Source organism: Jaculus jaculus, chromosome 1 (assembly GCF_020740685.1).
Source record: "Jaculus jaculus isolate mJacJac1 chromosome 1, mJacJac1.mat.Y.cur, whole genome shotgun sequence".
Taxonomy (NCBI): domain Eukaryota; kingdom Metazoa; phylum Chordata; class Mammalia; order Rodentia; family Dipodidae; genus Jaculus; species Jaculus jaculus.
In genome coordinates, this window is record NC_059102.1 from 104,933,078 (window position 1) to 104,945,893 (window position 12,816).

The 12,816-nt window shown below is 39.9% G+C and overlaps 1 protein-coding gene and 1 pseudogene across 1 annotated transcript; one reads left to right on the forward strand and one right to left on the reverse strand.

Moving 5' to 3' along the window:
• The first annotated feature begins 420 nt into the window (after window positions 1-420).
• On the forward strand, window positions 421-1,196 carry LOC123457633 (annotated as a pseudogene).
• Window positions 1,197-10,995: 9,799 nt separating this feature from the next.
• LOC101606962 (olfactory receptor 13C7-like) lies at window positions 10,996-11,952 on the reverse strand. The gene has a single exon (XM_004658465.2). The coding sequence runs from the start codon at window positions 11,950-11,952 to the stop codon at window positions 10,996-10,998; it is 957 nt and encodes a 318-aa protein (XP_004658522.2).
• Window positions 11,953-12,816: the final 864 nt, after the last annotated feature.

Here is a 12,816-nt window from a genome sequence, read left to right on the forward strand (position 1 = left end):
GCACAGGCAGGCACAGTGAGGAGTGAGAAGGCCAGATCCCTGTTCCCTAGTTCCTCTCAGTTCCCTGGTCCTGATAGGCCCCCTTGTGCCTTGCTTGGGGTCCCCGTGTGGACTGTGGAATCAGGCCTTTTCTCTGATATCCTGACTGGCCATTGGGTACCTGCATCCCTGTTCATCTGAGTCAGAGGGTGCATGGGCCAAAGGACAAAATCTTGCTTCCTTCTCAATAAAATAGTCTTCCTAAAATGTGTAGATAACCATGCAAAAAAGCCAATGAAGTTCAAAGAGATCTCCACCAAGGATGCCTAGTCCTACAATGGAAGCCTCCAATGAAATCATAGAGAAATCAACAACGTGAAAACATAACAACCAATGAGATCCTGATCAAAAGAATTGCTGAACTGGCCCCTGAGCCAGTGGATGTGGAGCAATAACATGTCTGCTCCGCTGCCCATCTTCTTGCCCGCCACCCGCAAGGCCACTGCTGCGGTTATTTTCCTTCATGGATTGGGAGATACTGGGCACGGATGGGCAGAAGCATTTTCAGGTATCAGAAGCTCACATATCAAATATATCTGCCCGCACCTGCCAGTTATGCCTGTTACCTTAAATATGAACATGGCTATGCCTTCATGGTTTGATATTATTGGGCTTTCACCAGATTCTCAGGAGGATGAATCTGGAATTAAACAGGCAGCAGAAAATGTAAAAGCCTTGATAGATCAAGAGGTGACGAATGGCATTCCTGCTAACAGAATTATTTTGGGAGGGCTGTCTCAGGGAGGAGCATTATCTCTGTACACCGCTCTCACAACACAACAGAAACTGCAGGCATCACCGCACTCAGTTGTTGGCTTCCACCTCGATCTTCCTTTACACAGGGTCCTATCAGTGGCATCAACAGAGAGGTATCTATTCTTCAGTGTCATGGAGATAGTGACCCTTTAGTTCCCCTAATGTTTGGTTTTCTGACTGTTGAAAAACTAAAAACATTGGTAAACCCAAACAATGTAACCTTCAAAATCTATGAAGGCATGATGCACAGTTCCTGTCAACAGGAAATGATGGATGTCAAGCATTTCATTGATAAACCCCTACCTCCAATTGATTGACGTCACTAAGAGGCCTTGTGTAGATTACACCAGCATCATTGTGCTAGCCTAGAATATACACCTTTTCCCATTTCTGATCTTTAAACTCCCTCATGTTTGTAGTGTTAAAATGTTTTGCAATTACATGCAAATGATACAGACTAGATGATATCCCCTCATGGGAAATTTACGATCTTTAAGTTTCTATACATTTATTTGTATATCCAGAACATACTAGTATTAAAGTAGGTGAAGCAGCTAGCTTCCTTTTCCCAATGTAATTCAGCAGAATACTGTAATCAGAGTTCTTAATATCATTTGAAAATTACTAGTATGCTTAAAGAACATCTATTCAGACAGTAAGTGGTTCAGTCATAAATGACTTGTTCATGCTATGGCCTAGACTGGGTTAGACCACAGTTGCATAGGCACTATGCAGTATCTGTATTTTTGTATATGCATTCATATGTATGTAAGGATTGTAATACATAAGAGTTAGATGCCATGACATTATTCTTTATACTAGGTATAATGCTTTTCAGTGTCAAAAAAGAGTAATATTTTATTCAAGTAATAGTCCTTTTATTGGTGGACTAAGCTTTTCTTTTCTGTGATATTTCTATTTAATACTCTTGTCATTTCAAAAAAAAATGTTACTTTCTAGATTTTCTATAGCAGATCAAATACTGTTTCCCTACCATAGAAATCTGCCAATATATACTATAACTAGACACAAACACAATGGTATCTCAATCACAAACATATGGTATTTAAAATCTAAGTACACTTTAAAAGAAACCAAACATTACTTTATGTATTTCAAATAACTGCACCTCAGTCCAAATTCAGACCTCTATAGTTATTAGAATCTTCAAGACAGGTTATAATAATAATTAAATGTTTTTTTTTCTGTAAACAATTGAAAGGTTAAATCATGTTCTGGTATATTTAGAAATATTATGCATTTCTAAAATGATTAGGTCTACTTATATTGTAGTTTAAGCTTAAGATATTTCAAGCCAACTTATTGTAGAAGAACAATCTATTAGCATTTTTTGCTTTATTTTTTTCTGTTAGAGAAATAAATTTAAATTTTCATTTTAGACAAATGATTTTTTTCTTAAATTACTAAAACACAAATTATTTTTTTAAGATCAGTTGTCTTGTGCAGATATAAAATAGCAATTAATTGATTTTTCAGTTGTCAGAGTGTCCAGATTACCACTAAAAGTATTTAAAACAAACTTAGGGGTAATAAAGATTAATCATAGCTGGGTGTGGTGATGCACAACTTTAATCACAGTACTCAGAAGGCAGAGGTAGGAGGATCGCTATGAGTTCCCAACCACCCTGAGACTCCATAGCAAATTCTGGGTCAGCCTGAGCTAGAGCAAGACCCTACCTCAAAAAAAAAAAAAAAAGAAAAGAAAAGAAAAGATCAGAACCTTAATATAATACTTATCACACAATTTAATATGTAGCAGAAATGCACAGTTGATATTTTTGAACTGTGTTAATTTTCCTGCTGTATTTCAACTTACCAAAACAATTTTAAGAATGCATCTTTATAAATGGGTGCTATTTGATAATGGAAATTATTTAATAATGGATTAGATAGGATATTAATAATGAAGCCATATGCTTGTCTCATTTTTAAATTTTTTTTTTTTTTTTTTTTTGGTTTTTCGAGGTAGGGTCTCACTCTGGTCCAGGCTGACCTGGAATTAACTCTGTAGTCTCAGGGTGGCCTTGAACTCATGGCAATCCTCCTACCTCTGCCTCCTGAGTGCTGGGATTAAAGGCATGCGCCACCACGTCCGGCTCATTTTTAAATTTTTAAACAATCATTTAATATATCATTTTGCTTTACCTTGAAGAACATAAAAGTATTTTAATTATGCGAATCATAAAACTTAATTCTGGGAAAAAAAGGAATTGCTGAACTGGAAGTGAACCATCAAAGAACCAACAACTGTGTCAATGAAATTGAACAGAATTGTCCCTCAGAGCACTCAGCTTTTGATAGTAGGCTTAACTTGATTGAAGAAAATGTTAGAACCCTCAAAAGTGTTATGAATGAATTGAAGGTGAGTCAAGAAATGGAAAATCTCAACAACTGGGTGACTTAACTTAATGAAGACTTGATCAAATGCAAGAATGAATATCATTAAGCATTAAGAAAATCAGAACTCGAACTGAAATCATACCTCAAAAAAGAGATGGACATGATACAAAATAACACAACAGAAAACAAAAATCAAATAGAAATTATTAAAAAAAAATCTTCTCTAGAACTCCTCACCAGCAGAGTTATTCTGTGGAAGACAGAACCTTTAGCCTGGAAGACAAGACAGGAGAAATTAATCAGGAGGCCAAAAACTTTACTAAGTTAAAAAAAAAAAATCAAGTGAATATAATACAGGGGAACTGTGGGATACCCTAAAATGACCAAACATCTGGATCATGGGTATTCCAGAAAGGGTGGAAATCCAGGCCAGAGGCATAGAGACCATATTCAACAAAATTATTGAAGAAAATGTTCTGAATCTCTCAAAAGAGAGGCCCAATCAGACACAAGAAACCAACAGAACACAAAACAGGCAGGACCAAAGAAGAAACTCTCCAAGACACATCATAGATAAAATTCTTAACAATGAAAACAAAGAGAGAGTGCTAAAAGTAGCAAGAGAGAAGCAACTCACTACATGAAAAGGCTACATCAGATTTCTCATGAAAAGCCAGAAAGACCTGGAATAAAACACTTCAAAGTCTAAAAAGTTATGGCTTCCAACCCAAGCTACTCTACCCAGCAAAAGTATCCTTCATAATAGATGGTGAAAGGAAAACTTTCCATGGAAAAAGTCAACTCTATGATTATATGAATGCAAAGCCAAACCTGAAGAGAATACTTGAGGGAATACTCCACACAGAACAGCCAACAACCAATTTCAAGAGCCAACAAGAAGATCATAATAACCAAAAATAGACCATGCTCAACATAGTACAAAACACAAGAAAGCACCATACCTCATAAATCACCTAATTCTTATTTATTTATTTATTTTGGTTTTTCGAGGTAGGGTCTCAATCTAGCCCAGGCTGACCTGGAACTCACTATGGAGTCACAGGGTGGCCTCAAACTCACAGTGATCCTCCTACGTCTGCCTCCCAAGTGCTGGGATAAATCATCTCATCATGGCAGGGATTAACTCAAACCTCACAGTAATAACCTTAAATATTAATGGTCTTAACTCACCCATCAAAAGACACAGGTTATCAGGGCAGATCAAAAAACAGGACCCTTTGATCTGCTGTCTTCAAGGAACCCACCTCACCACTAAAGATAGATATCTCCTCATGGCAAAAGGATGGAAAATGATATCTGAAGCAAATGGAAATAAAAAACAAGTGGGTGTTGCTATATTAATATCTGATAAAACAGACTTCAAACCAAAAGTAATCAAAAAGGACAAAGAAGACTACTTCTTGCTCATCAAGGGAATGATCCAACATAAGCACATAACAATCATAAACATGTATGCACCAAACACAGGTGCACCACAGTTTACAAAACAAAATCTACTTGACAATAAAACAGGAATAAACACCAATACCATCATAGTTGGAGGCTTCAATACTCCACTATCATTAATAGATCAGACAAGCACAAAATCAATAGGTTAATAATAGAGCTCAACAACATCATAGATCAACTAGACCTAATGGATATCTATAGAATTTTCTACCCCAAATCTACAGAATACACATTCTTCTCAGCAGCCCATGGAACCTTCTCAAACTTGACCATATATTAGGTCATAAAGTGCCTCCATTAAGTCAGGAAACTTGAAGTAACTTCCTGCATCATGTCAGATCACAATGCTTTAAAGCTAGAAATTAACAAGAGATACATCAAGAACTCCACCAGCTCCTGGAGACTAAATAACACACTGTTAAACAATGAATGGGTTGTGGAAGAAATTTAAAAAAGAAATTGCAAAATTCCTGGAACTGAATGATAATGAAAACACAACTTACCAAAACTGATGGGACACAATGAAGACTGTCCTAAGGGGAAAATTCATAATGCTAAATGCCTTCATTACAAGAACAGAGAAATCCCAAATTAATAACCCAATTGTCCACCTAAAGGCACTGGAACAACAAGAAAAATCCAATTCAAAGAGCTCCAGGTGGAAAGAAAGAATCATGATTAGAGTAGAAATTAATGAATTGGAAACTAAGAAAACAATTTTTAAAATCAATGAAATGAAGAGCTGGTTTTTTTTAAAAATAAACGAGATTGATAAAACCCTAGCCAATTTGATCAAGCAAAAAAAAAAAAAAAGGCGAGATCTCAAATTAACAAAATCAGAAGTTAAGCTGGGCATGGTGGCACATGCCTTTAATCCCAGCACTCGAGAGGCAGAGGTAGGAGGATTGCCATGAGTTTGAGGCCACCCTGAGACTACATAGTGAACATAGTGAATCCCAGGTCAGCCTGGGCCAGAGTAAGACCCTATCTCATAAAACAAAACAAAACAAAACAAAACATCAGAAGTTAAAAAGAAGAGATCACAATAGACATCAATGAAATTTAAAGAATCATCAGGACATACTTCCAAAACCTCTGCTACACAAAATTGAATAATCTGGACAAAATGGATAAATATCTAGACATATACCACCTACCAAAACAAAACTCAGAGCAGATTAAACAAACCTATCACATCTATGGAGATTAAAAACTTAACCTACTGGATATCTTCTCAACTGAATTCTATTAAACCTTCATTGAAGAACTGAAACCAATTTTTCTCAAACTCACATAATTGGACACCAGGGAATCCTCCCCAACTCCTTTTATGAAGCTAGCATCACCCTAATACCCAAACCAGACAGAGATGCAACAAGAAAAGAAAACTATAGGTCTATATCCCCGATGAACTTAGATGCCAAGATCCTTGCAAACTGAATTCAACAACACATCAAAAGTATTATCCACCTTGACCAAATAGGCTTAATCCCAGGAATGCAGGGATGGTTCAACATATGGAAATCAGTCTACATAATAGACCACATAAATAAACTTAACCATAAGAAGCACATAATAATCCCAATTGATGCAGAGAAGGCCTTTGATAAAATACAACACTACTTAATTATCAAAACACTGGAAAGAATAGGCATGGAGGGTTTATATCTCAACACAATAAAGGCTATATATAAAGCTCCTAAAGCCTAAATAATTCTTTTTTTATTATTTATTTATTTATTTGAAAGCAATAGACAGAGAAAGAGGTAGAGAGAGAGAGATAATGGGCATGCCAGGGCTTCCAGCCACTACAGACGAATTCCGGAAAAACTCAAGGAGTTCCCACTAAGATCGTTAACAGGACAGGGGTGGCCACTCTCACCACTGCCCTTCAACATAGTACTAGAAGTCCTAGCCCAAGCAATAAGACAGGAGAAAAAAATAAAAGGGATTCAAATTGGAAAGGAAGAAGTCAAGTTAGCCCTATTTGCAGATGACATGATCCTGTATATAAGTCTCCATCTCAAAACTTCTAAAGGTGATTAATTCCTTCAGTAAAGTGGCAGGATACAAAATCAATGCAGAAAAATCAGTATCTTTTCTATATGCAAAGGACAAATACACAGAGAAAGAAATCAGTGAGGCTGTTCCATTTTCAATAGCAACAAAAAAATTAAATACCTTGGAATAATACTAACCAAGGATGGGAAAGACCTGTAAAATGAAATAATAAAAACAAAACTCAAGAAAGAATTAAGGATGACTTGAGAAGATAGAAAGACCTCCCATGCTCCTGGATAGGTAGAATTAATATTGTGAAAAATGACAGTTCTACCAAAAGCAATATATAGATTTAATGCAATACCAATTAAAATAACAGCATCGTTCTTCACAGAGATTGAAAATTATAATCTCAAAATTCATATGGAATGGCAACAGACCTCAGATATCCAAACATATCCTCAGCAAAAAACAACAACAAAAAACCCACCTCTGGAGGTATCACCATATCCAATCTCAAGCTATATTATAAAGCCATCGTAACAAAAGCAGCATGTCACTATGATAAAAACAGAAACATAGGTCAATGGAACAGAATTGAAGACCTAGACCTTAGGTCAAGTAAATATAGCTACTTGATCTTTGACAAAGGTGCTAATAATGTAGACTGGAGAAAAGATAGCATCTTCAACAAATAGTGATGGAGAAATTGGATGATCATATGTAGAAAAATGGAATTACACCCATTCATCTCTCCATACACAAAAATCAAGTCCAAATGGATTAAAGACCTCAACATAAGAACTGAAACTCTTCAACTACTAGAAGAAAAAAATAGGAGGCACACTCCATGGTATAGGACAGGGAAAAGACTTCCTGACCAAAACCCCAGTAGTCCAGGAAATTAAACAAGCACTTAACCAATGGGATCTAATGAAGCTAAAAAGCTTTTCCACAGACAAACATACCATAAGGAGAGCCAATAGATTACCCACTGAATGGGAGAAAATCTTCTCCAGCTATATCATGGACAGAATCCTAATATCTAGAATCTACAAATAACTCAAAAAACTAAACAATACAAAATCAAACAACCCACTCCAAAAGTGAGGCAGAGAACCAAATAAGGAGTTCTCAGAGGAAGAATTACAAATGGCTAACACACACTTAAGAAAATGTTTGACATTCCTAACCATTAGGGAAATAAAAAATAAAACAACTATGAGATTCCACCTTACACCAGTAAGGATAGCAAACATTAAAAAAATCAAATGAAGCTGGGCATGGTGGTTCATGCCTTTAATCCCAGCACTTGGGAGGCAGAGATAGGTGGATGGCTGTGAGTTCAAGGCCACTCTGAGACTACACAGTGAATTCCAGGTCAGCCTGAGCGAGAGTGAGGCCCTACCTCAAAAAAAGCTAAAAATAAACAAACAAATCAAGTGAACTAACATGGCTGTGTACACAATATGTACATAACTAATAAAAAAGCAAATGAAAACAAATGTTGGCAAGGATGTGGAGAAATAGGAACCCTCATTCACCGTTGGTGGGCATGTAAGCTGGTACAACCACAATGGAAATCAATATGGAGACTCCTGAAAAGGATGAATGTAGAGTTACCAACAGACCGTTATTCCTTTACTGGGCATTTACCTACAAGCTCCACACCTCAGTTCAGAGATACTTGCTCAACCTGTTTATAGCTGCTCAATTCATAATAGCTAAGATCTGGAATTAACCCAGATGCCCATCATTGGATGAATGGATAACCAAGATGTGGTATACAATGGAATTCTACTCAGCAGTAAGAAAAAAAAAATGACATAATGAAATTTGTAGAAAAATGGTCAAACTTGGGACAGATCATTCTAAGTGAACTCACACAATCACAGAAAGACAGTCATCACATGGTCTCACTCATCTGTGGTCCCTAACCTGCATCAGCCCGAATTGCTGACATACCTGAGGCTTGGACAATAGTGAGGGTAGGGCTTGGGGAAAGGTAAAGGGTGGAGGGGCACACAAATATGAACCCAAATTGAACTGGTACCATAGAACACTATATCTTGGAAATTAGTCTAAAAGATTGAACCCTCAACAGGACCTTAGGGGGAGCACCTGAATTGAAGGGCCCTAAAGTGGGTGAGATGAAGCTTAACCTTAAATTTCTCCTGTTTCTCTTTTTTTCCCTGTCTTTTTCTTTATTCTTTTCCCTTGCCACTGGCCTGTAATTCCCCGTACCAGGACACGGTTAACATCCATAATGAGCTGCTGATCGGAGAGACCTACAAGGTCTCCCACAACAAACAAGACAGACTTCTGTCAGAGCACCTGATTACTCACCAGAGGTTAATAGTAAGACCCTCCTGCTGAAGACACATACACAGTTGGCACAGACCATGGAGGGACCTGGTTGGAATCCAGAAGAGAGCCAGTCTCCAGATAGTTAGCCCATCTAGTGCTGGAAGCCGCTACATGAGCTGTCAGGGGAAAGTGGCCAACATCTGTCTGAGCAACTCAAAGTCTAAGTGACTCAGAAGCAAACAGCCTGATATGATGCTCACACAAGTGCAATCATGGCACACAGCCATGGTGAGTAACTAACTGCTCTTGGATTGGCTAATGGATCCACTCAGTGGAAAGGAACCCATATCTGGAACTGGGAAACTAGTCAGAATCATATCCAGATAATGATTTTGCTTTCCAATGTCAGGCTTCCACTAATCTTGGGCAATAAGAGGGTTTATATACCCTTTAAATTCTCTCTAAATTAATAATGGTTATCCCATTTAATCGGTGCTGACGTCACTCTCTGTTGGAGATTCTGCTTCTTTTGCAGAAGGGAGCAGGACCTGAGGAGATAAATGACCCAGCGCACTTCACTCCGGCCCCAGCTGAAACCACAGAGGACCTGGGGAAATGAGCAAGAGTGCTGCTTTCTCAGTGAACCTGATATCAGCACAAGGGTGAGGGAGATAGACCCTGAGGACACTCAACTCCTACCAAAGCAGAGATCCAGAGGCTCCTAAGAGCCCATCACTGAAGCAGACTTAAAATGCTCCCAACATGGCTCAGGGAATTTTGCAGAAGAGGGGACGAAAAGATTGTTAGAGCCACGAGTTGGGACATTATGCACAGAGACATTGCTTGTCCCCCATAACTGACTGCTGCCCCCACAATGCATGACCCACAATCCCTGTGGGGTTGACCTGCATCCCCAACAAGGAAGGCCTCTTCAGAAAAAGGGCAGGGATGAGGGAAAGGATGGTACCAACATGTGTTGTTTACATACCAATTACATCCATTTCTAATAAAAAATAAATTGTCTGGGCATGGCAGTGCACATCTTTAATCCCAGCACTAGGGAGGCGGAGGTAGAAGGATTGCTGTGAGTTTGAGGCCAACCTGAGACTCCATAGTGAATTCCAGATCACTATGGGCTAGAGCAAGACCCTACTTCAAAAAACCAAAAAATAAAAAATAAAAATAAGTAAATAAGTTGAGTTAAAAAGAAGAAGTGACATTTCCTCAGTCACGCTCCCCATTGTACAGCAGAGCAAAAACCAAACAGGCACACACACATATCCCAACTAGTCTGCATGCTGTCAAAGAGATAAGTATATTTTCACAGTTTTAAAAATTTTTATCTATTTATTTGCAAGCAGAGAGAGAGAGAGAGAAGAGAGCCAGACAGAAAGAATGGGCACACCAGGGTCTGTAGTCACTGTAAACAAACTCCAGACTTTTGTGCCCCTTGTTCATCTGGCTTACGTGGGTCCTTGGGAATTGAACCTGGGTCCTAAGGCTTTGTAGGCAAATGCCTTAATCACTAAGCTATCTTCCAGCCCTCACAGGTTTTTTTTTTTTTAAATTTTTGTTGTTGTTCTTGTTTATTTTGATTTATTTATTTGAGAGCGACAGAGAGAGAGATAGATAGAGAGAGAATGGGCACACCAGGGCTGCTTAGCCTCTGCAAACGAACTCCAGATGCGTGTGCCCCCTTGTGCATCTGGCTAACGTGGGTCCTGGGGAATTGAGCCTTGAACCGGGGTCCTTAGGCTTCACAGACAAGCACTTAACCGCTAAGCCATCTCTCCAGCCCAGGTTTTATAAATTTCTTTTTTGTCAGCATAAAAATAAAATTTATTTTCATAGTCACTTCTTTTTAGTTGTAAGTGATTTACAAACCTATTTTTTTTTTCATTCTAAAGAGTTGATGTTCTAGCCTCAGTCACCCAGGAAGAGCCTATCCCGGCGGACATGAGTTTAGCAGCTGTTCTCTGGCAAGTCTATACTGATTAAGTGGTCACTCCAGGGAAGCCCTTGTATGCGCAGAATCCTAAGATATCCTGCTTCCTCTCAACATCACTTGGTGAAGCAGTTCTGACTCACCAGGTTCTTCACAGCAACCTTCACATCTTTGTTCCTCAGGCTGTAGATGATAGGGTTGAGCGTGGGAGTCAGCACTCCATAAAACAGGGAGATGAGTTTATCTGAAACGTCCTGCTTGTCTGCCCCCAGGGGGTCCTTTGACTTGGGCTTTGCGTACATGAAAGGAATAGTCCCATAGAAAATAACGACCACAGCAAGATGTGCGGAGCAGGTGGAGAAGGCCTTTCGTAGCCCTTCAGGTGAGAGGATCCTCAGGATGGTGGAGAGTATAAAGATGTAGGAGACAAGTATAAACAGAACTGGGACCCCCAGGAAGATCACATTGGTCACCCCCATGCTGACCACATTGATGGAAATGTCAGCACAAGCCAACTTTAAAACTGCCAGGATCTCACAGGTGAAATGATTGATGACATTGTCCCCACAGAAGGGCAACTGTACTGCAAGGGAGATCTGCACCAAGGAGTTGGTGCCACCAGCCACCCAGGAACAGACAGCCATGGGCACGCAGGCAGCCTTGCTCATGACCAAGGGGTACCTAAGGGGGTTGCAGATGGCCACATAGCGATCAAATGCCATCATGCCCAGCAGTACACACTCTGTGGCTCCCATGGCAAAGGAGAGAAACATCTGCACAGCGCAGCCTGAGAAAGAGATAGTTTTCCTGGGAGTGAGGAAGCCATCCAGGACCAGAGGGATGGAGGAGGTGGTGTAGCAGACATCCAGGAAGGAGAGGTTCCCCAGGAAGAAGTACATGGGCGTGTGCAGGCGGGGGTCGAGGATGGTCAGGAACATGAGGACCCCGTTGCCCAGCAGGATCACCAGGTACATGGAAAGGATGAGAATGAAGAGCGTTTTCTCCAGCTTTGGCTGATCTGACAGGCCCAGCAAGATAAATTCAGCCACAGTGGATTGGTTGGCCACTTCCATTTTTCATGCTCCTGTCTCTTCTCAAGAAAACTGAGGATGGCAAGCACATGTTTATAAGGATGAGTATGTAGATATTATGACGAATGCTTTAGAACTTGTCATTTAATTTACTCTTTGAGATGCCATCTTTTTTAAAAAAAAAATTTAAATTTATTTATTTGAGAGCGACAGACACAGAGAGAAAGACAGATAGAGGGAGAGAGAGAGAGAATGGGCGCGCCAGGGCTTCCAGCCTCTGCAAACGAACTCCAGACGCGTGCGCCCCCTTGTGCATCTGGCTAACGTGGGACCTGGGGAACCGAGCCTCGAACCGGGGTCCTTAGGCTTCACAGGCAAGCGCTTAACTGCTAAGCCATATCTCCAGCCCTGAGGTGCCATCTTGTAATATCAGCATTGAAGGGATAACATTTACTGTCTACTAAAAGCTGCCTGAAAGGTCAGGGTACATTGATCTAGTCAGGAAAGGCACCTCCTAGAAATGTAATGAACCATGGCATATGGCTGAACCAATCTCAGATCCATGGAGCTGACATGCCTGAAGGTAGCAAGGTGCTTGGTCTATGTGAAACTGAAAAAGAGGAACCTTTAGGTTGCCGCATCGCATCGTTGCAGTTGTGCGCAGGGAGCGGGCTCCTCTGGCTCGTCCTGCTTAGCCTGGCTTATTTCTCTAGTATCTTTGGCAGCAGTAGGCTGTCTCTTTCAGAGATGCTGGCTGCTGACACCGTCTCCTTCACTTCTCTTTCTCTGATTATGAGCTTTGAAAATAATTTTCTGACGGTGATTCACCTCCACACGGAGTCCTATGTGGAAGGGGATGTGAGGAGCAGAGAAACGAAGGAGATTAGGGTCCAGAGTTTCTATTTG